This window comes from Palaemon carinicauda, chromosome 45 (assembly GCF_036898095.1).
Source record: "Palaemon carinicauda isolate YSFRI2023 chromosome 45, ASM3689809v2, whole genome shotgun sequence".
NCBI lineage: Eukaryota > Metazoa > Arthropoda > Malacostraca > Decapoda > Palaemonidae > Palaemon > Palaemon carinicauda.
In genome coordinates, this window is record NC_090769.1 from 32,109,088 (window position 1) to 32,136,531 (window position 27,444).

The following is a 27,444-nucleotide window of genomic DNA, read 5'->3' on the forward strand; positions in this document are numbered from 1 at the left end:
CACTAAACATTACTGACGCACAGTCCGCTGTTAGCTTGCCAGAAGTAAAGGTGGTATGGACATTGTCCCAACACTCAATACCTGAAGGAAGAAGGAGGGAGATCGGATCTACCTCTCGGATGGGAGGCAAGGGCTTCTCCTCCAGAGCATATTGAAAAGCAAGCTCAGCAATCTTATTGACGCATGGAGTCACGGTATCCTTGTCCATTAAGAACATTGTGAAAGAGCTTTTATGAGGCGTCAACATGGTATTGGTGCAACCTATATCATTCAGAAACCTAGCCCAAACAGATTGGGCTTGTTCCTTTGGGAAAATGACGGTCTCTTTGGGGACCTTATCCAGCCGAACCAGAGCTTCCTCGGTAAGCCTGGCATAACCATGAAATGGAAATGCGAGACCAGGAGGAAAGAATTCAAAATCCTCTAGTGGACGGGTACCAAGACCTTCCAACGTTAACATCCCGTCTGAGAATGGGGAATGAAGAGCCATGCGCCAAGGGTTATTCTTGGTAAACGGCGGAAGCTTAGAGGCATCCGGGATGAGAGAGCTTTGAACTCGTTCCGGAGCACCATGCTCTAATGCCCCAAGTCTCTGACCAATGTTAGAGAACATTGTGTCCATCTTGGCCTGCATTTCCGACACAATCTTCGATTGCATCTCCGACACAATGCGAAGCATGGCTGATTCGGAAAGGCCCGGGTTAGGAGCAGAGGTGGCGGATTGTACTCCCGGGTCGTGAGACTTAGAGGAGGAGCCGGAAGCCTTAGATGACGGGTTTGTATTCGATTTGGAACTACGGGAAGCCTTGTGGGGCTTACGAGCTTTAGGCAAAGTTCTAGATATAGACTTATCTTTGGGGGGAACCGGGTGTGATCGGTGAGACGAATTGCGGTCCCCAGAAAAACCATGGAAAGAAGAGAGATCAGATGAAGAAGAAAGAGCGGGGCTGAGGATAGGAATCTCAGCGCCGGTAACACCTGCCTCACTTACCACCCTACCTGCATCCGGATCATCCAACAACATAGGTTCCACATCCAAATTCAAGGAGGCAACATTGTCTTCCAGATCTCCGGGGGCATCCAACGGATCTTGTTCCTGGTCAATGAATCCCGCAATAGTGGCATCAATGTCGGCAATGATGGGTGCCGCAACATGCCTCTCCACAGCAGCTGAAGACTTGGCATTAGGGTAGATCATACCACAGTAGTCTTCAGAAAGGACGTAAGGCTGTTTTGCTTTCACGTTTCTGGCAAATCCCCCAACCCACACTTTCAGTGTGGCCTGAGCCGCAGTCTTCTGCTCCGGGGATGCCTGAAATAATAGTGGGAATTACAAAAAGGAAGATTCCCGGAGGTCCTTCAAGACCATAGAAATCTTACTAAATAGTGTATGTATACCAAATAAAGGTAAATTAATTAGAAAGACAACATAGCCAACGGGACTCACCGAATCAGATCCAAGGGTGGTGATGAGGTCAAAACAGACCATACAATTATCTGGGTGCCAGACTACAATGTCTTCCAGCTGAACTCCGCAGAGGGCGTGAGACCTACACACAGTATGGCCACAAGGCTGGTGAAGAACAGCCGCACAGGCCGTCGTCTGACAATGCACCATCTATAAAAAGAATAGTATATGAGAAACTGTAATTCTCTTAAGTAGGGGCGGGTCCGGAGGACCCGGGACTTAACATAAGTCTAACTTAAGACTAGAGCTTAACTGTAATACTCTTAAGTAGGGGCGGGACCGAAGGACCCGGGCCTAACATAAGTCTAACTTGAGACTAGAGTATAACTATCCATTCCGGTCGAGCCGGGATCATAAAGAAGGATGCAACAAAGAATTAAGACACATGGTGTCTGATTTCCCGGCGCGAGGTTAAGCCCCGGACCGGGAAGTAAAAGTACATCCATAAACTAATACATATAGGAACTCCGGGATAGTGATCTGTCATATATAATCATAGGAACTGTTATAAATTAAGAGTGGGGCGGAACCATAGATAAGAACCACAAACAGAACCCGGAGGGTTTCGTATAACATAATAAGTGTGATAGGTGAATATAAAATAGGGTGCACCGGGATCCTACTCTGTTGACCGGTGGCCAACCCGTCTAGACAGACGAAACCGCCGGGACACCCGGAGGACCAAGTCCATAAACACTGAACTACCCCCTCTAAAAGGAGGGAAGGCAACGGTCCCCTAGGGGAGGGGGGAGAGAAGCCTAGCCACCAACCTAGCGAGAGGGGGAGCTTGGGGGAGGATCACGTGATACGGAGTAGCAGGGCTACCAACTGACGATCCCCAAACACTACCAAAACAGATCATACGGAGTAATAAGCACAAATATTCATTATAAAAGTAATAGCGTTGAAAAATATATAAATATACACATAAAAATTTTGGGCAAGGCATGCAAAATGATGAATAAATCCCAAAGGACAACATCCTGATGGCTTAAATAATAAAATTCTGCCGCCCAGTAACGAAGGTCGGCAAGCCATCTACGATACGTAATATGATATCAGCCCTAAATATGAACCACAAGGGTTCTAAATGCTAAATAATGAATATCCACAATAAAACATATAAAAATTTAAACTAATAATAAAAATAATACACTTAGTAACACCGCGAGTGAAACTAAAAGCTCTCAAAACAGGAGTACCAACCGTAAACGGAATCGAGCAAGACCGAGATGATCGAAGAGAACAAACTCCTATAATTTAAATATTAAACGGTCTAGATTGCTCAAAACACAGCAAAACATAGCTTGGTACTTAACTTAGACGGTGTGTCCTGGGAAACCGGTGTAGAAGCCATAATCCACGAAAAAATAAGGCAAAAATACGAGAGCACAAACAAGCGGGTTACAACACAGGCGTGCTAAAAAGGAGTTGGGTTCTGAGTGGATGCAGAGTTAGTGGTGCCGAGTGAGGTTGAACGGCTCTCCTCTATTGGGATCTTTGTCGTGGATGAATCTAAATAGTGCGGGACCTCTGGATTATACGCCCAATTCTATACCGACACCAATAGGTGAGCGAGCTAGTTAACCTAGCGCTCCTTTACATTTTTTCTCTGGTATATTTAGCAGTAAATTACCTAAGAATAAGTGCTAATAGGAGCTTATTCACTGGCCGGCACAGGTTCAAGCCCAGAAATAATATTAAATATTGTTATTCATATTGAGAGATGGAGAAAAGTCTCCTCTTTCTTTGTTCCTGAGTTTGTAGCCAAAACTAAGATACTAGGTTTGGTTTGAGACCTTCTCCATCACCTCACTCAAGGAAGCACTTGACAATTCGGATAATTTACTTCTTTGCCCTGTGAGTGCATTAGAATGCTACCTGAAGCGTATTTAACCCTTGGACTGCAGCTGCAAATCTGTTCATCAGCAGAGGCATTTGTATCTCTCGCCAAGCCATCTCTTTTTGGCATCAAGAGATTATAAATAGGTCGCAAAACCAAGCGGCAGGAGAATTGGAAGAGCCTTTATATGTACATGCTTACAAAATTATAGGAGTGGGAGCAACACTAGATTTTAGGAAGAATCTGCCTGTGGGGCAAGTCTTGAAAGCAGGAATCTGGAATTGTTCTGTAATTGGAATAAAAACCAGCGCTATTTATAGGGGTATTACTTTTGGCGAAGCTGAAAGGATGAGCTATTAAAATTTAGTAAGGTTTATATACCCATCCCACTCGTTAGCGGGACGTAGCGGGGTAGCTTGGTACCCCTCCCACTCACACACCTGTGATTGCGCTCACTTTGCTTTTGGCTCGGATGGAGTGCGGTTGTCACCAATCTTCATCGGACTGCCATTAACTGTTTATTTTGCTTTTTCTTTCAATGTATGTCTGTGTGTGCTGTGTTTCTCCTACGGCCAATGCGGACTTGTAAGGGAACTGAAGGCTGCACCTGCGGGAAGTTTATGTTGGCTGTGGAAACGGATCCCCTCAGTCTTTGCCTCTTCTGCAGAGGACAGAGCTGCAATATAGATAATAAGTGTTGTGAGTGTCGGGAGTGGTTTTCTTCCCAGTGGGGAAGGTATGGCATAGACGAAAGAAGTCTAATAGGGATTTTTCTCCTCCGAAGGCCACTTCGAAGCAGAAAAAACCCAAGGCTTCTTCCTCCACCTCCCGACCTTCCCCCGCAGCTCTTACTCGGATGGCCTTCTCCGGGAGGCTGGCAAGTAGTAGCATAGACCAAATAACTCCTAGTCAACCTCGGTCCTCAAGAGACGGTGCTTCCTCCCATAGTGGGGTTACCCCGGCTCTCCCCCTAGTGAGGTTGTCTCTTTCTCCTCTTTTACAGCTGTGGCCATCATTGGGTTTGCCTGGTGATCCCTCCAAGGAGGCGTTGTTGCGATTTTTGCACTAAGGTGCCGATCGGAGAGCTCGTCTGCTGCCTTGCCAACTGCTCCTGCGACTGCGTCTGCTTCTCCGACTTCCGCCGCCGAGGTCTTTGCTCCTTCCCCTGACGAACATCCTTCGGGGGGAGAACAAAGTCCTAGGCATGTCTCTTCCATGAATGTTTCCCTTTCGTGTAAAAGGTCTCACAAAGAGACTCCTCTTCGGAGGCCTGCAGTCGATCAGCCTGCTGATACCACGCTCTTCCATCGTCGTGTCAGCAGCAGGCGACCTCGCCGTGTCCGTCCTCCACTTCACCTTAAGGGTGGTCCTGCTCCATTGGCTAAAAGACGCCTCTTCGCCTCTTCGCCTCTGTCTCCGAACTCGTCTCGTCACTCTCCGTCTCACCAGGCTCTTGCCCAATGCTCACCTACTCGACTGTCCTATCAACATCCAGCAGAGTGTGAATCTTTGCTCCTTCCCCTGACGAACATCCTTCGGGGGGAGAACAAAGTCCTAGGCATGTCTCTTCCATGAATGTTTCCCTTTCGAGTAAAAGGTCTCACAAAGAGACTCCTCTTCGGAGGCCTGCAGTCGATCAGCCTGCTGATACCACGCTCTTCCATCGTCGTGTCAGCAGCAGGCGACCTCGCCGTGTCCGTCCTCCACTTCACCTTAAGGGTGGTCCTGCTCCATTGGCTAAAAGACGCCTCTTCGCCTCTGTCTCCGAACTCGTCTCGTCACTCTCCGTCTCACCAGGCTCTTGCCCAATGCTCACCTACTCGACTGTCCTATCAACATCCAGCAGAGTGTGAATCGCAGAAGTCCACTCGGTCTGACTATCAGCTTGCTTCCTTCCAGGCAAGAGGAATGTGCTCGCTGACAGTCTGAGCAGAGCATTGCAGATAGTGGGTTCCAAATGGTTTGTGGATCATCTAGTAGCCAACAAAGTCCTGACTTTGTGGGGTTCTCTGACTGTGGATCTGTTCGCAACGGCCCTGAACTTCAGGCTCCTGCTGTACTGCTCCCCAGTCCCAGATCCAAAGGCTCTCTGGCAAGATACATTCCAACAACGATGGGACAACATCGACGTATACGTATTTCCACCATTCTATCTGATGAGAAGAGTACACAACAAGACCAGAATATCGGTCAATCTTTCGATCCCTCATAGCTCCGCTATGGCATCACGCTAAATGGTTCCTGGACTTTCTGCAACTCCTGATGTAGCTACCAAGAGAACTTCCTCTAAGACACAATCTACTTAGACAACCACCTGTCAATATCTATCACAAGACAGTAGCTTCGCTACATCTTCACATCTGGAGACTATCCAGCGTCTCACACAGAGAGGATTTTCGCAACAGGTTGTGAAAAGGATGTCTGGATACCTGCAAAAATTTTCAGCCTCAGTATACTAGGTGAAATTGAATGTCTTCTGTGTTTGATGTCGAGGAAGGGGTCTCAATCTACTTGATGCCACTATTCCATCAATAGCAGAGTTTCTCGCGAATTTGTGGGAAGAAATGCACCTTTCAGTTTCAGCGGTCAAAGGCTATCGCTTGGCCTTGAGTCTCACCCTTAAACTGAAAGGAATGGAGTTATCCTCATCACTGGAACTTTCCCTCCTCAAACGAAGTTATGAACTTACCTGTCCTCAGTTGGAAGTTAGACTCCTCCATGGAACAGGGTTCAAGTTCTTCGGTCTCTAAAGAGATCTCCGTATGAAACATTACGCCAGGTAACAGATCGCCACCTGACTACTCGCCTTGGCATCAGCCAAATGAGTCAGCGAACTTCATGTTCTCTTACGACATCGCCCATTCAAGGGGATGGTGAGAGGTAAGTTCCAGCTTCATCCCTGAGTTTGTTGCAAAGACTCAGAATCTAGGGGTTTCGGATCCTAGGTTCAAATCTTTCCGGATAACGAGTCTCCGCACTGTAAGTGATGACCCAGATCATCTGTTATTATGTCCATTAAGGTGTTTGAGGCACTTCCTCAAGAGAACAGCATGTGTTTGGCCCAGAGTATCCTCACTCTTCATAAGCAAGGGTAGAATCAAAAGGAGGGTCACGAAGAACACAATCTCTGCATGGATTCGCAAGGTCATTGACTTTGCCCTGAATCCCAACCCTCCTCCAGCACGTTGTCCCAGAGCTCATGATGTCAGGGGTGTTGCTACGTCTCTAGCCTTCAAAAAGAACTACTCTGTGACGCAGGTATTGCAAGTGGGTGTGTGGAAACGCCAAACGACGTTCACCTCCCACTACCTGTAAGACGTGACCCACAGGAACCTCGATACGTTTTCTATCAGTCCTGTGGTAGCTACGCAACAGCTGGTTCACTACCTCAAGCTCCTTATTGGACAAGTAGCAGGAGGTTGAGGGCTTTGGTTACCCGGGTTTTTGTCTGATTGAATGAAAAGGAATGTCTGGCTCTTTTCCTTTCTTCATGCTCCCCTCTCGAGGAAATCAGCATCCTGGAACCTCCGCACAAGCTGGCTTCAAACCTCTGCAGGTAAACCATTGCTCCCTTGTGTAACCTAGTATTGTTCCAATACTGTTGTCTCCCCATACCCTGGTGAGGTGGTATTTGGAATATCTCGGTCTTTTCAGTTATTTCCTACAAGACTCAGAATAAGATTTACCTGGACAGTCACATTGCTAGTTTATCACCACACACAATTTGGGTAGGCTGTTGACCATGCTTAACAGGTTTAGCAAGGTGTTAGGGTCTCCTTATTGTTGCATAAAACTCTGCACAGTAGGATGTACCCCGGGTAAGGCCAAAAAGCCAGATTGGCAAGGACGTCCACCCTCCTAATGGGTGAGTCACCCTTCTAAATAGAGTTTGTGTTCCAGTTACGGAGAAATGACAAATTCGAAGGTAATTTCTATTATTCCTAACAATACAAACTTTAGCTATTTACATATACTTGCCCACCAACCCTGTCCCCCTTGAAATCCTTTCTCCAAGCAAAGTGAGAGCAATCACTGCTGTGTGAGTGGGAGCGGTAGCAAGCTACCCCTCTACCCCTCCTAACTAACGGGATGGGTAGTTAACCCTCGCTAAATTTTAATGGCTCGTCCTTTCAGCTTCGCCAAAAGTAATACTGTATCCCTATATATAGCTAAGGTTTGTATCGTTAGGAAAAATACAAATTACCTCTGAATTTGTCGTATTCCAGACAACCTTCACAGGTCAATACCCAAGGGAATGGACACACAAGTCCTTTGATACGTTTTCTCTCGGACTTTTGATACCTGTTCAGCAGATTGTGTAGCATACCTAGCTGCCTTACAAGACAAGAACCATCTTGTCTAAGATAGCAGTTGTTTTTTTAGTTTAGGATAAGAGTAAGAATATCTGGCATTTCTCCTATTTTCTTTCCCCTTCCTTAAGCTGCAGCAGTCTAGCTGTACAGTAATATCGATGGATCAGATTTTGATCCAGGTAAGATAACATATTGAGCAATATTCTATATACAGTAGGTAGTTTAAAATAGAAGTGCATACTGTAACTCTTCCCTCCTCCTTGCGAGAGGGAGGGTACATCATACGTCAGACTTACTGGGTATAATTTTGTAGCTGTGTCGTACGTACAGCGCAACTCTTATTGAAATGTGTTCATACACTGACACAAAACTTATACAGTACTTTGTTAGAAAACAAGTAAAAGCAATATTAGGCAGTACAGTGGGTTTCTCGGTGTTTTAGTCAACTGTTCGTGGGTGATGGCCAGTAGGTTATGAGTTGACCCACCCTAGGCCATGGAGTATTTGTGGATTCTCACTTTTCAATCCTGTCTCTGTTACCTAACCCTTACGAATATCAAGGATTGACTGTACATTTTAGATGTATCCCACATTGTGGATATAAAGTAGGTTCCTCCCTGACCATCTGTCTACCTACAGAAATCCAACCTGAAAACTTATTAGGTCAAGAGGAGGTGGATTGGAATCAGCACTAGTGCACTTGTTAGGTCTGAGTGATCTGATATCCTGGGATTTTAGACTACCAGTTTGGTCATAGGAACCTCTTCCCTCTTAAGGCCAAGTCTTCTATTCGTAGGAACAAATCACAAATATTAGAAATTATTTGTATTTTGCCTAGATGTACAGACCTGAGTCCTTTTGAGTTAAGAAACTTCCTACCTCATCCACCCTGTAAGTCCTAGGTGAAGGTCAAATTGGCTACTCAGTGAGCTAGAAGGTTGCTGAGGTTTCCCTGCCACCATCCAGTAACTAATGACACCTTTCTATAGAATTTTAACCACCAAGTTTCCAAGTTCACTGAAATCATATGCTTATTGAAGGACTCGGGTTTATTTACAATGGTTAGAGAAAAATAAATATACTGTATTTTGAAAGATTTGTGACATAATATTCTTTATTTGCATTTTTTGTTACTAACCTGTAGTAGCTATCATGACATTATTTCTTAAACTTATTAAGATTTCAGATTTTGATACAGTATACAGTACTTTATATCAAGAAATTTTCAAGTTACAGATTTTAATTTTGAATCAACACATATTTTGCTAACAGGATAAACTTTCAATTTTCAATATTTAACTTAGCCGGTGATTATATAGCTGCAACTCTGTTGCTCGACAGACAACTCTACGGAAAAACTCGCCAGCGATCGCTACACAGGTTGCGGGTGTGCCCAACAGCGCCATCTGTCGACCAGATACCCAGCTCTCAATGTAAACAAAGACTCAATTTTCTCTCTGTCGAGGTGTCGACAACACGTACTTTACTCGGTGTTGCTAAACTGGAGTTTTTCACATCTAATTGGTGAAGTACTATATTCTAGTTTTGAGCTTTCGCTGTGCAGGGTTTTTCTTCACACAAATCCTTGAACTCTTTTTGATAACGGATTCTTTGTTGATGACTTTTTGATCGTTTTTTGGAATTTCCCTTGACCAATTCAAAATGGCTGACCCTTCACAAGTCCCCAAATTTAGGAAATGCAATGCTAGGGACTGTTCTAGGCGTCTTCCGAAGGCTTCTATCGACCCTCACACTGTTTGTTCCAATTGTCGGGATAAAACCCGTCAATTGGAAGATCGGTGTGAGGAGTGCGTTGGCCTTTCGGAATTCGATTTTATCGAATTTCAAAAGTACACACGTAGGCTAGAGAGAGATAGAGTTAGGAGAAGTTCTTCTCGTTCTATTGATATATCCTCTCCTCATGCCCCACAACCTATTCCTTCCCCTGTAGTGGTTGCTCCTAACCCCCCTCCTGGCGCTCAGGAACCATCGATGGCTGATATGATGCGTGCCATCCAGGCTCTGGGTGAGAGAGTTGAGTCCCTTGCTAGTGACCGTAATCAGCTCATGGCGGATGTGAAGGAGCTTAAGTGCCAAAGTGCAGTGGGAAGTGCTAAAGTGCCAAGTGATAGTGTTGTGGACAGTGTTGTGCTAAGGGTTCGTCTGTTCGTGCCTGTCGTCCTCCTAGTCCGGGACCTCTTGCAAGCTCCCAAGTCCAGGGGAGAAGCAATGTCGTACGACGCATGGGTTCGAGAGACTTTAATCAGCGAACAGACGTTCCCTCCGTGTTATCGGGCGTATCTACCCAAGATCGCTCCTACCTAACTAAGACGAGAGAGCCCATTTTTACCTCGTCTTCTGAAGGTGTTTCTCGCAAGAAACTTTGGACCAAGGTCTCGCGACCGTTAAAACGTACAGTGAACCCTCGCTACTTCGCGGTTCGACCATCGCGGATTCACCACTTCGCGGATTTTTTCCATAACCCATATATATACAGTAATATATATATATATATATATATATATATATATATATATATAATGTATGCATGTATTTATGTATATATGTAGGTATGTATATGTGTATACATATATATATATATATATATATATATATATATACACACACACACACACACATATATATATATATATATATATATATATATATATATATATAAAGTAGGAAGATGTGATGTAGTTCTAAGGGAAAAGTATGGGAAATATGTCTGGGTAATAAGCAAAGCTCTACCTCCAGTTTGTTTCTACATTATGATCAGAGATAAATGTAAACAAAACATTGGTTGCCATTTTTTATCGTGCTTTTTAGCATGTTTAGGAAATGCATGATATAAAATCACATTTAATATTTGTGCCTGTTTTAGTTTAGGGTACTGTAGTACATGCATTAAGTGTTCTGTACATTAAAGGGTAGTTTGTTAACAGTACTATGTACAAGGGAAGGTTTTAAAAGTCTGAATATACATGTTGAATAAATAGGTAAATATGGTGTCACTACTTCGCGGATTTTCACCTATCGCGGCCGCGACTGGAACCTATCTACCGCGATAAACGAGGGTTCACTGTAAATCGGTCCCTTCAGCACAAGTCCAACGGCCCGGTTGTAGCCACTGGGTCAGTTCGGACTCGTTGCCGTCATCCGATGACTGCTCACCGCCTAAGAGAGGCAAAGCGGTACCGCTTCAGACAGTAACACCGTCTGTCGCCGCACCTGCTCCCGTAGACCCTAAGTGGTCTCTACTGCAAGACATGCAGTCTAAACTTACGTCTCTGATGCAGGACTTTCGTGCGGAGAAGGTTGCTGCCGTACCAGCTAGTGCAGTACCTAGCCTACAACCCTCCACGCGATCGGTTGTGCGTCCTGTGGACGCTGAGGTAACCTTCTCACGCACACCAGTTGAGAGAGTTCCTCCACCCATGCGTTCCAGTGTGATCTGCCAGCCGCATGTTGACGTTAAGCGACGCACGGAGGTTGCCGTTGACGTTCTGGATGTTCAACAACCGTCAGAGTTGCTTTGTTTTGACGCGGTGCGTCAACCTCCGCAACCCAGTGTGGTTTCCACTGCGCACCCACATCAGTCTAGACAGTCTGGAGTAGACGCTGTGCGTCCCCGCGCTACCATGGTTGTTGCCAGCTCACAGACTGGGCAGCAGTTCCATGACGTTGCGTCCGGCTCAGTCACGCATGCACCAGTGCGACCGGACTCAGCGAACCAGCCGTTACCCACTCCGTTGCCGTTTCCTCATCAGTTGTCGGATGAGGAACTTTCTGATGATGATGTTGCTGCACATATAGATGAACCACAATCAGAATTGGACGAGCCTAAGTCTACTCAACCCTCTTTGGACTTTAGAAAAGTTTTGGCCATTTTCAAAGAGCTGTTTCCTGACCAGTTTGTTTCTGTGGCTCCTCGTTCTCCGCCTTCAGAGTTTGTTTTAGGCATGCCGTCTACCACTCCTGCCTTTACTAGACTCGTCCTCGCACGCTCGTCCAAGAGAGCTTTGCGGGTGATAGGAGAATGGTTGCAGTCCAAGAAGAGTTTAGGGAAGACAGCCTTTGCTTTTCCCCCTGCTAGACTCTCTTCTAGATCGAGCGTCTGGTATGCCATGGGAGAAGTTCTCGGCTTGGGAGTTCCTGCCTCTGCCCAGGGCGACTTCTCAAGTCTTGTAGACTCTTCCCGCCGCCTTGCCATGAGACGCTCAAAGATATGTTGGTCATCTTCGGACTTGGACCACCTTTTGAAAGGAATCTTCAGGGCCTTCGAATTTTTTAACTTCTTAGACTGGTGTCTAGGAGCCCTAAGCAGGAAGATCTCTTCGACAGATAAAGAGACTTCCTTGCTCATTATGTCCTGCATGGACAAGGCCGTACGTGATGGGTCTAATGAGCTTGCTGCATCATTTGTGTCCGGAGTCCTAAAAAAGCGAGAAAATCTCTGCTCATTCCTTTCTGCTGGAGTTACACCGTGCCAGAGATCTGAGCTTCTCTTTGCTCCTCTTTCCAAGTGCCTTTTTCCAGAAGTCCTGATTAAGGAAATAGCCGCTTCGTTAGTGCAGAAGGACACTCACGATCTTGTTGCGTCCTCAGCTCGCAAAGCTCCCCCTTTGCCTACCTTGTCAGGTAGACCAAGGATGGACACTCCAGCGTCTCGTTTTATTCCGCCCTTTCGTGGCAGAGCCTCCAGCAGAGGAGGTGCTCGTGCCGAAGGGAAACGAGGGAAGAAGAAAGGATCCAAGTCCTATAAGGGCAGAGTCTGACTGCCCGCATCTTCAGACAGCAGTGGGAGCCAGACTCAAGAACTTCTGGGAGAAGAGAGGCGCAGATGCACAATCTGTGAAGTTACTCAGAGAGGGGTACAAGATCCCTTTTGTACGGAAACCCCCTCTAGCAACGTCTCCCATCGATCTCTCTCCCAGGTACAGAGAGGAAGACAAGAGACGAGCCTTGAAACGGGAAGTGTCTCTTTTACTAGAGAAGGGAGCGGTGGTCAAAGTCTTGGACCTTCAATCTCCGGGATTCTACAACCGCCTCTTCTTGGTTTCAAAGAAGACAGGAGGGTGGAGGCCGGTGCTAGACGTCAGTGCTCTGAATGTCTTTGTCACAAAGCAGACGTTCTCCATGGAGACCACAAAGTCAGTCTTAGCAGCGGTCAGAAGGGAAGACTGGATGGTCTCATTGGACCTAAGGGACGCCTACTTCCACGTCCCCATCCACCCGGACTCCCAACCTTTTCTGAGATTCGTTTTCGAAAAGGTGGTCTACCAGTTTCAGGCCCTGTGCTTTGGCCTAAGCACAGCTCCTCTTGTGTTTACGAGGCTGATGAGGAATGTAGCCAAATTCCTCCATTTATCGGACATCCGAGCCTCCCTTTATTTGGACGACTGGCTTCTCAGAGCCTCTTCCAGTCGTCGCTGTCTGAAGGATCTAAAGTGGACTCTAGATCTGACCAAGGAATTGGGTCTCCTTGTCAATATGGAAAAGTCGCAACTGGTCCCATCCCAAACTATTGTGTATTTAGGGATGGAGATTCACAGTCTAGCTTTTCGGACATTTCCGTCGGCCCCCAGAATAAGCCAAGCCCAGTTATGCATCCAGAACATGCTGAAGAAGGAACACTGCTCAGTCAGGCAGTGGATGAGTCTGGTAGGGACGCTATCATCCCTGGAACAATTTGTGTCATTAGGAAGACTACACCTCCGTCCTCTTCAATACCATCTAGCTTTTCACTGGAAAAAGGACAAGACGCTAGAAGCGGTCTCGATCCCCATTTCCGAAAAGATGAAGTCTTGTCTGACTTGGTGGAAGGACAGTATCAACCTAAGAGAGGGTCTTCCCCGGGCTGTTCAGACTCCCAACCACGTTCTCTTCTCGGACGCATCGGACGTGGGCTGGGGCGCGACATTAGACGGTCGGGAATGTTCAGGACTGTGGAACTCGAGTCAAAGGATCATGCATATCAACTGCAAGGAGCTGCTGGCAGTACATCTGGCCTTGAAAAGCTTCAGGTCTCTCCTTCGAGGCAAAGTGGTGGAAGTGAACTCGGACAACACCACTGCCTTGGCGTACATCTCCAAGCAAGGAGGGACCCACTCACTGACGTTGTACGAGATCGCAAGGGACCTGCTCATCTGGTCAAAAGGTCAAGACATAACACTAGTAACGAGGTTCATCCAAGGCAACTTGAATGTCATGGCAGATTGTCTCAGTCGGAAAGGGCAAGTAATTCCAACAGAATGGACCCTCCACAAGGATGTATGCAAGAGACTTTGGGCCACTTGGGGCCAACCAACCATAGATCTCTTTGCAACCTCGCTGACCAAGAGGCTCCCAATATATTGCTCACCAGTCCCAGACCCAGCAGCAATACATATAGATGCCTTTCTCCTAGATTGGTCACATCTAGATCTATACGCATTCCCACCGTTCAAGATTGTCAACAAGGTACTGCAGAAGTTCGCCTCTCACGAAGGAACAAGGTTGACGTTAGTTGCTCCCCTCTGGCCCGCGAGAGAATGGTTCACCGAGGTACTTCGATGGCTAGTAGACGTTCCCAGAAGTCTTCCTCTAAGGGTGGACCTTCTACGTCAGCCACACGTAAAGAAGGTACACCAAAGCCTCCACGCTCTTCGTCTGACTGCCTTCAGACTATCGAAAGACTCTCGAGACCTAGAGGCTTTTCGAAGGAGGCAGCCAGTGCGATTGCTAGAGCAAGGAGAGCATCCACCCTTAGAGTCTACCAATCGAAGTGGGAAGTCTTCCGAAACTGGTGCAAGTCAGTCTCTGTATCCTCGACCAGTACCTCTGTAGCTCAAATAGCTGACTTTCTCTTATACCTGAGAAAAGGACGATCCCTTTCAGCTCCCACTATCAAGGGCTACAGGAGCATGTTGGCATCGGTCTTCCGGCATAGAGGCTTAGATCTTTCCAACAATAAAGATCTTCAGGACCTCCTTAAGTCTTTTGAGACCACGAAGGAGCGTCGTTTGGTTACACCTGGTTGGAATTTAGACGTGGTACTAAGATTCCTCATGTCAGACAGGTTTGAGCCGCTACAATCAGCCTCCCTGAAAGATCTCACTTTAAAGACACTTTTCCTGGTATGCTTAGCCACAGCTAAAAGAGTCAGTGAGATTCATGCCTTCAGCAAGAACATCGGATTTTCGTCAGAAAAAGCTACATGTTCGCTACAACTTGGTTTTCTAGCCAAAAATGAGCTGCCTTCTCGACCTTGGCCGAAATCGTTCGATATTCCCAGCTTATCGAATATTGTAGGCAATGAACTAGAAAGAGTCTTATGCCCTGTGAGAGCTCTTAAGTTCTATTTAAAGCGAACTAAACCTTTACGAGGCCAATCTGAGGCTTTATGGTGTTCAGTTAAGAAACCATCTTTGCCTATGTCAAAGAATGCTTTATCCTACTTTATCAGACTGTTAATACGAGAAGCTCATTCACATCTGAGTGAGGAAGACCAAGCATTGCTTAAGGTGAGGACACACGAAGTTAGAGCTGTCGCAACTTCCGTGGCCTTTAAGCAAAATAGATCTCTGCGAAGTATAATGGACGCAACCTATTGGAGAAGCAAGTCAGTGTTTGCGTCTTTTTATCTAAAGGATGTCCAGTCTCTTTACGAGGACTGCTACACACTGGGACCATTCGTAGCAGCGAGTGCAGTAGTGGGTGAGGGCTCAACCACTACAATTCCCTAATTCCATACCCTTTTAATCTTTCTCTTGAAATGTTTTTATTGTTGTTTTTTTGGGTTGTCCGGAAGGCTAAGAAGCCTTTCGCATCCTGGTTGATTTGGCGGGTGGTCAAAGTCATTTCTTGAGAGCGCCTAGATTAGGGGTTTGTTGAGGTCCTGTTGTATGGGTTGCAACCCTTGATACTTCAGATCCTAGGGGTCGATCAGCATCCTAAGAGGATCGCGAGGCTCCGTAAGGAAGACGTACTTAAAAAAGGCAGAGTAATTGTTCAAGTCGACTTCCTTACCAGGTACCTATTTATTTTGTTTTTGTTATTTTGATAACTTCTAAAATGAAATAAAAAACTCTTAGCTCATAAAAGTGTAAACATATATTACTGGTCTTTACCCACCATCCTGGGTGTGAATCACCTATATAATCACCGGCTAAGTTAAATATTGAAAAATGTTATTTTGATTATAAAATAAATTTTTGAATATACTTACCCGGTGATTATAAATTAAATGACCCTCCCTTCCTCCCCAATAGAGACGCAGTGGGACGAGGAGAAAATTGAGTCTTTGTTTACATTGAGAGCTGGGTATCTGGTCGACAGATGGCGATGTTGGGCACACCCGCAACCTGTGTAGCGATCGCTGGCGAGTTTTTCCGTAGAGTTGTCTGTCGAGCAACAGAGTTGCAGCTATATAATCACCAGGTAAGTATATTCAAAAATTTATTTTATAATCAAAATAACATGTTACAGATTTTAATAACACATTTTGCTAAACAGGATAACAAAGCCAGAGGATAGGATAGCACTACCTGGTCCTTGCAACATAATGGTAGAAGATGGAACATTAACACAAGAACAGTTTCTCCAACGGTAAGTAGTTCATATACTTCCTTTATTAAAGAAACTAGATGGTAAGGGGGATCGTTAGCTGGTTTGTTTTTTATACAGTGCAATATTTTATATGAATAGTCTATTAACTTTCATTGATCTAATACTGTTTATAGTTCTTTATTTGGATAACCTCGCTGCTTTAAGCAAAAGTTCATAATTTTGTAGACTCAGGATATTTACGTGTCCAGTTTCTGGAGATACCCTACTTGAAAATTTTGCTTTATAGTACAACACATTAGGTGTTTTGAAAGTATTATACAAGTATGTTAGATTTGTTTATATACAAATGAAAATTAATCTCCCGGGAGACTGAGAAGAACACATTTTAAAGTGTAATTAACTGTTAAAGGGTTGCCAGCAGTGGTCTCTTGCATTATGAGTGTGCTTTGACATTGTTTTATGGGATTGTGATCTTGAATTAATTGCTGATATGGAATTTTATTGGAAAGACGAAGTGCACCCTGTTAAATCACTAAGATTGGAAGCTATTTTCTTTATCTAGTACATAACCTAGTTATACTGTAATTGATGATGTAGTGAGTTGTCTCTATGAGTATTGTATGCCTATCAAGAGTTCACTCAAGTTTCACTAAGAAACCTTCCACACTAATTTCTTGCAATGACTGCATTGCTTCCAGTAGTGGGCATTAAAGACTGGGTAATTTCATGCAAATATTTCCTGCAGGGGTTACTGTACTCTCTTATTGCTAAATTGTTCTGTCAGTAAATATAAAACAAAGCTATTTATAGGGGAATATTGCTTTCAGCAAAACTGAAAGACGAGCTATTAGATTTTTAGCGATGGTTAACCACCTACCCGCTAGTTAGCAGGGGTAGGTGTTGGGGTTGGGGGAGAGGAGCCATGCCGCTCACTCATACACCTTGGTTGAGAATCCACTTTTTTTTTGCCTCGGGCAGAGATCGGACGATAACGCTCTTCCCCCTCACCAATTATTGACTGGACATTACTAACTACAGGTAATAAAATTTTTGCTTTTTCTTTTCTGTGTATGTGTGCTCTCTTCTTGGCTACCTTCATGAGGACCTGCCCAAGACCTGAGGGACTTTCGTGTCACGCGCTGATGCGGATCTGCATCTGTTGTGCCCTGCATGCTGGGGGTGGCGTTGTGACCAGGACAACACCTGCCCTGAAAGCCAGGAGTGGTCTTCCTCCCCCTAGGAGAAGTATGGGCAACGGCGTAAGAAGTCCAAGAGGGATTCTTCGCCTTTGGAGTCTTCCTCGAATTTGAAGAAAACAAGGCTGCTTCTTCCACCCCATGACCTCCCCCCAAAACTCCCGTTCGGTCGGTTTCCCTCACCGAATCATCAAATAGGAGCATAGACCAATTAACTCCAGGTCAACCACAGTTCTCGAGGGATGGTGCTGCTTCCCCTAGCGAAGCGGCCTCTCCCCACCCCCCCAAGTGAGACCTGTTCCTTTTCTGATGTTTTAGGTGTGGCTGTCCCTTGGTTTGACTGCCCTCCCTTTGAAGAAGGTGCTTTTTGACCTCCTTTAACTTGGTGGAGAGAGGAAGCAAACACCGATTTCTTCGGAGGTGGATCCCTTATCGTTACTGAATGTAGACTTGGATGATCCTAAGGTGTCGTCTTCTTTGTCTGCTGACGATTCCTGCCCTGCCTCTTTCACCACTGCTGTCACTGTTGCCAAAGACTGTGCTTCCCCCCTTGCTGAGCCGACAAAGTCCGAGGCAGGTCTCTCCTGCATGTGGGCATCTCTCTCGTCTTAGAGTGAGATCCCCCCTAGAAATTCCGATCTGGAGGTGTTTCAGAGATCTTCTTGCTGAACAGTCTTCCCCCTCGAAAGATCTTTACTGTCCTCGTCGAGCTCGCAGAGTGCGTGATCCTCCCTGTCGCTTCAGATGCTCTTCTTCCCCTCTGGCTTTGTGGGGTTCCCTTAATGTGGACCTATTCATGATGTCCCTAAGTTTCAGGCTTCCGTTTTACTGCTCCCCAGTCCCGAATCCCCAGGATCTCTGGCAAGATGCATTCCAACAGCGGTGGGACAACATTGACGTTTACGCCTTTCCCTTGTTCTGTCTGATGACAAGAGTACAGTACTCAACAAGACCAAAACATCCGTCAATCTTTCAATGTCTCATAGCTCTGCTATGGTATCACGCAGAGTGGTTCCCGGACTTTCTTTAGCTCATAACAGAGCTCCGAAGAGAACCCCCTCTACTACACGATCTACTCGAACAACCACATGCGAACATCTTCCACAAAGTCGTAGCCTTGTTACGACTTCACGCCTTAGAGACTATCCAGCGCCTCCTCACTCAGAGAGAACTTTCGCAACAAGTTGTGAAGCAGATGGCTGGACACCTGTGATGCTCATCTGCTTAAGTGTACCAGGCTAAGGGGACGGTCTTTTGTAGTTGGTGTTGTGGAAGGGGTATCTCTCCCCTCAATGCCACTATCCCAGCAATAGCAGAGTTCCTTGTGCACCTACGGAAGGTAGTACTCCTCTCAGTTTCGGCAGTAAAAGGTTACCGCTCAGCCTTGAGTCTTGCCTTTAAGCTGAAAAGATTTAGGTATTTCCTCTTCTCTAAAAATTTCTCTTCTCATACGAAGTTATGAGCTTACCTGTCCCTAGTCGTAAGTGAGCTCTACTACTTGGAACGTGGTTTGGGTTCTGGAGTCTCTGAAGGGTCCCCCATACGAACCATTACGCCAAGCAACAGATTGCCACATCACTCTGAAGACGGTGTTCCTACTTGCTTTGGCTTTGGCCAAAACAGTTTGTGAACTTCAGGGTTTCGTATGACATCGCCCATTCTAGGGAATGGGGAGAGGTAATCTTCGGCTTTGTCCCTGAGTTTATTGCAAAGATTCAAAATATGGGGGTAGCGGATTCCTTTTGGATAAAAAGTCTCCATTCTGTAACTGGTGATCCAAATCAGCTGTTACCATGCCCTGTTAGAAGTTTGAGGTACTATCTCAAAAGGACATCCGCAGCTTGCCCCCGAGTGCAGCACTCTTCGTCAGCACGGGGAAGGTCAAGAGGAGGATCACGAAGAACACCATCTCTGCTTGAATTCATAAGGTCATTGACCTGGCCCTGAATCCCAATCTTCCTCCGTCCTGTCGACCCAGAGCTCATGACATCAGGGGCATTGCAGCATTCTTGGCGTTCATATGAAACTACTCTGTGGCGTAGGTACTACAAGAGGGCGTGTGGAAGTGTCAGATGACCTTCACTGCCTATGCTTGCAAGACGTAACCCATAGGAACATGGAAACGTTTTCCATTGGTCGTGTGGTGGCTGCACAACAACTGGTTTTACACCAAGTTCTTTGATGGACAAGGTTACCCGGGATTAGTCTGAATCAACGATTAAGAATGATTGGCTTCTTCTTTTCTTCATCTTCCCTTCTCTTGGGTAATCAGCATCCAGGGTCCTCTGCAAAGCTTACCTCAACTACTTACAGGTAAACCATTGTTCCCTTGTGTAACCTGGTATTGTTCCAATACTTATGTCCCCATACCTTAACGAGGGGGGGGGTGGTTATGTCTTGGTAACCACTGAAGAAGACTCTTATGACTTGGAAGAACTATTATCTAGATTGTCACATTGCTAATATCATGAGCACACAGCTTGTGTTGGCCGCGGACCATGCATAGCATGGTTTTAGCGAGGTGTAGTGTTTTTACCAATTATGTGCAAAACGTAAAGGGGAAAACCCCAGGTCAAAGCCAAATAAGCCAGTTGGCAAGGACTTCACCCTCCTAAAGGGTAAGTCATCCCCTATAAATAGTGTGGGTTTATATTTAGTGACAGAACAAATGACAAATTTGGAAGTAATTTGTATTTTTCCTAATGATACAAACCTGGAGCTATTTGTACAGATCGGCCCGCCAGCGCCAGTCCCCCTTGAATTCCTACCTACAAGCAAAGTGGGTTCTCAACCCAGGTGTGTAAGTGAGCAGGGTAGCTACTACTCCCCCCCCCTTGCTAACTAGCAGGTGGGTGGTTAACCCTTGCAAAAATTCTAATGGCTCATCTTTCAGCTTCACTGAAAGTAATATCCCATATAGATAGCTACAGGTTTGTATCATTAGAAAAATACAAATTACTTTTTTAAGGTATTCATTTATTGTATTGTAATAAAACTAGGCAAGACAATATTAGGAGAACTTCTGTTCAGTAGTAGGGTAGTGTAGACAAGTATGGAGATATGAAGTCATTTGATTATACATCTGAGTAAAAATTTTTAAAGTGAAAGCAGAATTTATTCAGTGAAGTATAGGAACTTCAATTTTTTTGTAAGTACAAAATTTTGTAAAAGAAGAAGAGTGTTGATGTATTTTATTCAAGGTCTCTCTGATTATAGAGACATGGAACATTGGATTATTAAACTTATGTTAATGTGTTTCCCAAAACTAATGAAAAAAAAAAGAATTCTACAAGTTTTTGGTATGGGTGTTATGTTTTGGGAATCATCATTGCAGCTTACAGTAGTTGTAAGAAATTTCACCAGATTGTAGGACGTTTGTATTATATAGTACTCTATTGATTTTTTACTCTACTTGAAGAGACAGTGAAAGATGGAAATGGAAGGATGTTAAAAGGAGAGGAGGCAAGGAAAAGGTGGGCGGAATATTTTGAAAGTTTGCTGAATGTTGAGGTTAATAGGGAGGCAGATATAATTGCTGTTCCAGGTGTTGAGGGGCCAGTGATGGGAGATGAGAATGAGAGATTACAATAGAGGAAGTGAGGAGAGCACTAGATGAAACGAGAGTAGGAAAAGCATCTGGTATGGATGGTGTGAAAGCTGAGATGTTGAAGGAAGGGGGTGTGACTGTACTTGAATGGTTGGTGAGATTGTTTAATATGTGTTTTGTTTTGTCAATGGTACCAGTAGATTGGGTTTGTGCGTGTATTGTACCACTATATAAGGGTAAGGGAGATGTGCATGAGTGTTGTAATTCAAGAGGTATTAGTTTGTTGAGTGTAGTTGGAAAAGTGTATGGTAGAGTAATGATTAATAGGATTAAGGATAAAACAGAGAATGCAATCTTGGAAGTACAGGGTGGTTTTAGAAGAGGTAGGGGTTGTATGAATCAGATTTTTACAGTTAGGCAGATACGCGAGAAATATTTAGCAAAAGGTAAGGAGGTGTATGTTGCGTTTATGGATCTGGAGAAAGCATATGATAGAGTTGATAGGGAAGCAATGTGGAATGTGATGAGGTTATATGGAGTTGGTGGAAGGTTGTTGCAAGCAGTGAAAAGTTTCTACAAAGGTAGTAAAGCATGTGTTAGAATAGGAAATTAAGTGAGCGATTGGTTTCCGGTGAGAGTGGGGCTGAGACAGGGATGTGTGATGTCGCCGTAGTTGTTTAACTTGTATGTTGATGGAGTGGTAAGAGAGGTGAATGCTCGAGTGCTTGGACGAGGATTAAAACTGGTAGGCGAGAATGATCATGAATGGGAGGTAAATCAGTTGTTGTTTGCGGATGATACTGTACTGGTTACAGACACAGAAGAGAAGCTTGACCGACTAGTGACAGAATTTGGAAGGGTGTGTGAGAGAAGGAAGTTGAGAGTTAATGTGGGTAAGAGTAAGGTTATGAGATGTACGAGAAGGGAAGGTGGTGCAAGGTTGAATGTCATGTTGAATGGAGAGTTACTTGAGGAGGTGGATCAGTTTAAGCACTTGGGGTCTGTTGTTGCAGCAAATGGTGGAGTGGAAGCAGATGTACGTCAGAGAGTGAATGAAGGTTGCAAAGTGTTGGGGGCAGTTAAGGGAGTAGTAAAAAATATAGGGTTGGGCATGAATGTAAAGAGAGTTCTATATGAGAAAGTGATTGTACCAACTGTGATGTATGGATCGGAGTTGTGGGGAATGAAAGTGATGGAGAGACAGAAATTGAATGTGTTTCAGATGAAGTGTCTAAGGAGTATGGCTGGTGTATCTCGAGTAGATAGGGTTAGGAACGAAGTGGTGAGGGTGAGAACGGGTGTAAGAAATGAGTTAGCGGCTAGAGTGGATATGAATGTGTTGAGGTGGTTTGGTTAGCGGCTAAAGTGGATATGAATGTGTTGAGGTGGTTTGGCCATGTTGAGAGAATGGAAAATGGCTGTCTGCTAAAGAAGGTGATGAATGCAAGAGTTGATGGGAGTAGTACAAGAGGAAGGCCAAGGTTTGGGTGGATGGATGGTGTGAAGAAAGCTCTGGGTGATAGGAGGATAGATGTGAGAGAGGTAAGAGAGCGTGCTAGAAATAGGAATGAATGGCGAGCGATTGTGACGCAGTTCCGGTAGGCCCTGCTGCTTCCTCCGGTGCCTTAGATGACCGCGGAGGTAGCAGCAGTAGGGGATTCAGCATTATGAAGCTTCATCTGTGGTGGATAATGTGGGAGGGTGGGCTGTGGCACCCTAGCAGTACCAGCTGAACTCGGCTGAGTCCCTGGTTAGGCTGGAGGAACGTAGAGAGTAGAGGTCCCCTTTTTGTTTTGTTTCTTTGTTGATGTTGGTTACCCCCCAAAATTTGGGGAAGTTCCTTAGGTATATGTATGTATGTATGTATATTTTTGTTATTACAGTATATATTTTTTCTGGCTTATATACAAGCCCTTACGCTCTTTACAGCGGAGATATATTTAGGTAATAGCTGAAACTAGCTGTTTAGCTTTTTGATAGGTGTAATTACCATCCACTAGTCACTAGTCAGTTGAGTGGGGGAAAGATCGTTGACCAGCCACCCAGCTCACACCTGCACTAGTAACAGACCATCACTTTCTATTTTGGCTCGATGGAGTACAAACGTTGTCTTACACCCCATTAAAAAACCTGGTCTAAAATCTAAAATCTTTCATTACTTTTTGTTTTACAAGTTGGCCGGGCCTTGAGGATTGAAACCATGCGGGATTGTCCCAGCATCGAAAGGCTTGGGAGAATAATCTTTACAGTCTATGTCTTGCGTGTAGAGGTCATTCCTGCACGCAGGAGTCTTCGTGCAATGAGTGTAGGGAGTGGTTGCCCTCTCAGTGGATGAGGTTTAGTAGGCATTGGAAGAAGGCTAAGAGAGATTCTTCCCTGTCAGGTTCATCCTCGTAAAGAAAGAAACCTCACCATCGGACTTCGTCGGCTCGACCTCGCCATTATGACTTTTCTCATTTAACTTCCTTTGGAAGTCAGTCTTGTACAAGTGGCACTCTTCTAACTCCGGGACAACCCTGTGCTCTGGGTCCTCCTTTTCTTTCCCTAGCAAAGCATTGCCCTCCTCCGTTGTAGGGGAGTTGCTTTCCGCTGACGCAGCTGTGGTCTTCCTTGGGGCTCACAGTCTCCATGTAAGGAAAGTCTTCTTTGGGTCTTGCAGTTGGATATTCAGCGGGAGCATATAATATCCCCATAGGGTTGATTTCCATGGTCCCCCTCGAGACTGTAGGTGTTGCACCGAAGAGTCTCTTGTGTGCCTGACTGTCTCGACCTCAACTTCTGCTCACCCTAACGTTCATTCTGCTTTGGCGGGCAAGCGTAAGCAGTTACTGACAAGCACTCCTTGGAGTTACTTGTCGGGGGATCCCTCCAGGGTGAAACCTGGGACTACCTTCAGTTATGTTCCAAGGACAGTTCACAATGTGGATCTTCTGTCTGGGATCGCTCAGCCACGGGGGAAGGAGAGTGAGCTGTCCTGTGGTCTGCCTCCAGGTGCTGGGCAACTTCCGAGGAAACGTTACCTTCCACCGGCCACTGTTCAGCAACCTTCTTGCTTGCAGGAAGAGCTGCTGACAGCAGCCACAGGTGTTGATCAATCTTTGCCTTTGCCTGAGTGGTCTCCCCCCGGGAATTCCCCCAAAAGGTATTGGACTCATCCATGCCCCACTCTAGCTCCTCAGAGTGCAGTTATTTGAAGCGGGGTGATAATGGAGTCAGTTATTGATTACGATCCCTTATCGTTGTTGTGTCCATAGGACACATCATAGTGCTTGCTGCTTTGCAAGGCCAAGCTCTCAGGAGCTTGTGGCTATGGTTTCTACCTGCTTTACTGCCTGTGCGCAAGCGTATGCTATCTCATAGTCCAGGAGGAGGATAGACAGAATGTTTGCACACACATTTCTTAATAATGCCCATACATTCGTACTTTATATCTGAAATGATACACAGTAGATTCTTCAGTGATTGCCTACCAGTTCTCTGGTAGAAACTTAGCTTGACACCTGCAACATCTTCATGCTCATGTAGTTAGGAGGTTGACAAGAGCCATGACTTTCACACCTCTACAGGACCAAAGTACTGTACATTGATATTTCCCTGGTTTGTTAACCAGCCAGATTGGTTATAGGAGACTTATGCCTTCTTAAGGATAGGTTTTCAATTAAAGGTTGATGGTTGCAGTACTGTACTTGTAGGAGCAAATCACAAATTTTAAAGTAATTTGTATTTTTCCTAACTATGCAAACCCGAGACCTATAAGTTATGCTGCCTGCCACAACCACCCCACAAGTCTTATTTTAAAAATCAAAGTGAACATTTTTTAAAGATCAAAGTGACATTGGCTCAACCTGTCAGGTGGGCAGGGCCTACCTCCCACCCAATAGTCAACCAGTGTTTTCCTAGTTAAAAGTTTATCAGCCAATTCCAGCTTCTCTGAAGACAAATCCTAGTAAAGGTCTCAGGTTTGTATAGTTAGGAAAACTACAGATTACTTCAAACTTTGTTATTTTTTATCTTGATGAAAATAGGAGGCCTTTACATTTCTGTAGTTCTTCCTTCACCTTTATCTGTAGGAGAAAATAGATACCTTCCTCCAATTGCAAAAATCTTTTGTTAAAGCTCTATTTTTACCAGTTCATGAATATGTTGAGGTATGTTAAGATCCTGGTGGGATATCTTTATTTATCTATCTTTTGTTTCTCCTCTTTGTTTCCCTTGTTTTGTTTTCTCATTTTAACTACAGTACAGGTCACCCTGTTATAGTGTGTTCAAAATTTGATTGAACTGAGAGAGTTATCAGCCTTTCTATCATTTTACTGTATTCTATGCTTTTTTCTCTCAGAAATTGTCCAGTACATTAACATAAAGTAGGGTTTAGGTAAATTTACCTGAGTTAGGTAAATTTACCTGAGTTTAAGCTTCCCCAGCCCCAACTTGATGGTACATGTGCCTACAACATTTGTTTCTTATCATTTAGATTATAATCTTCAATAGTTTTCATAGAATTTATATGAAATAGAAATAAATCTTAAATGTAGATTTGTTCTACAAACATTTATGATGATGATTTTTTCTATTATATAGGTATGCCTACTCGCAGCCTGTGGTAATCAGGGGTGCTACAGACAATAAGGTATGAGATGGTATTTTAAGTTTTTGATTTTATCTTGATTAATTTCTTTAAAAAGTGTGTGACTAGTTTTTATACTCTTCAGATAGCTCATTTAGACTGCAAAAGTTGTACTGTATCTAGAGGGGGAGAGAGATAGAGTGATTTGCCTTTGCTCTTTAAGTTTCCTGTGGTAATACAGATTTTTTCTCAAGCATATGATATTTGTGGACATACAGAAAAGATGCACTGATTTGACTCTCACAGAGTAGAAAACAAAGACTAAAACCAATTTTTTAAATTCAAGTGTATGTTCCTACATGAATACTAACTTTCATCCTTTAATTCTGTAGCTGTAGCTGGAACTCAGCTGTTAAGATTTATAATGAGGCTTTGGTAGTTACTGACGGGTGGTGGGGACCCCCCACCACACTGTGTAGCCATTTTCTTTTCAGCTGCCAAAGACTGCATACACATTTGCAGGCAGTTACCTGGCTGTTTTAATTTATTTTTCTTTTAAATAATTTTTGGCAGCTCCTTGTGTGAGGGAGATATTGAGGAAGAAGAGAGGTTTTGCACTTTTTTCAATAATTATAGCTGACTGACAGTTGCCTATGTAACCTGCTGATATACACTTTTCATGTTCCTGTTTCACAGCATTCCTGTAGCCGTTTAGTCCCTCGTGAGTTGGAAGTAGTGTCTGCTGCTGCTGAGTTGAATTGGAGGGGGTACTGCCCTCATTCTTATCGCCAACTTCTTACCGTGTCTGGAAGGCATTAGAGATATTTCTCCTGGCGGTGCTGTTACTTCATAGAGTTTCTAGGATCTCATTCTTTGCAATGACATTGCTGTCAGCAGGGAACCCACACAACTCTGTCTTTTAACTCACTGCTAGTCTGGATGAAATGGCATCACCCTTCTTTTCCCCTTTATGGAACAAGATGTAAAAGACTGATTTATAGGATCTGTGTATGCATAACTCCTACCATTTCTCTCCCATGGTATGGCCCGAGGAGTCCTGTGACTTTCGTCACTGGAGACAAAGAATCAGACAATGCCAAGAGATGATGAAACAATGCAAAAGACACCTTAGAGTGTTCCTTCATCTTATCACACACTGTCAATTAGGACGAAGGGGCTCCACCCTTTTTTCATGTTTTGGATGGATATCACACTGCCAAATAGGACAGAGGGGCTCCACCCTTTTTTCATGTTTTGGGTGGAAAAATCCTAAAGACCGGTTGATAGGAGTTGCCTTCGTGTGATTTCTGCTGTTTCTCTCCTTATGGTAGGTGAGTGCACCACTAACATGCTCTATGTGCCCACCATGAGTGCTCCTGTGCTCATGCACACTCCCATAGAAGCATACCCTCACCCTCATCTGTTCACTCATTAGCATGCTTCTACTATTACTTTTACTCACGTATGTTCCTAGGAGTTCTCTTTTGTGCATGCTCATGCCTACGCACTTTTAACAGTACGAAGGATAGATGATGAGCTCTTCCTTCAATGAGTCACAGAGCTCTCTCCGACAGGAGCGCACCTTTGTATGGGTATGTTTTTCAGAACACCTTGTGAAGTGAGAGAATACGTAGTGGGAACGCACCTTCTCCAAAAATAAGTACAGTATCGGTATATGATACCGGTGCTCACACATCATCTACCTATGCTCATTTCTTAAAAGAATGAGCTCACGCACTATTAGTAGGAATAAGGGCCTCTCCCTTCTCTTCACTTCTTAGAAGGTCCCTCTCTTGGTTTTAGGAGAGAGGAAAAAACTGTATACCAAAAATTGTCCCTTGGAGAACAGACATTGTTAGATGCTGTTTTGCAACCATAGTTGGTCTTATATCGTTAAAACGATCCGATCACTGTAGCTACATGACTCTGACAATCACTAACTGGAGTATGGTCTGTACCA

At 44.7% G+C, this 27,444-nt stretch overlaps 1 protein-coding gene across 1 annotated transcript in view; it reads left to right on the forward strand.

The window, feature by feature from the left end:
• LOC137634784 (jmjC domain-containing protein 8-like) overlaps positions 1 to 27,444 on the forward strand; it is a 117,903-nt gene that overhangs the window by 31,937 nt on the left and 58,522 nt on the right. Inside the window, exons 2-3 of the mRNA XM_068367320.1 lie at positions 16,121 to 16,213; positions 25,499 to 25,547. Of these exons, the coding sequence (XP_068223421.1) occupies positions 16,121 to 16,213; positions 25,499 to 25,547 (142 nt within the window). The remainder of the gene's footprint in view (positions 1 to 16,120; positions 16,214 to 25,498; positions 25,548 to 27,444) is intronic.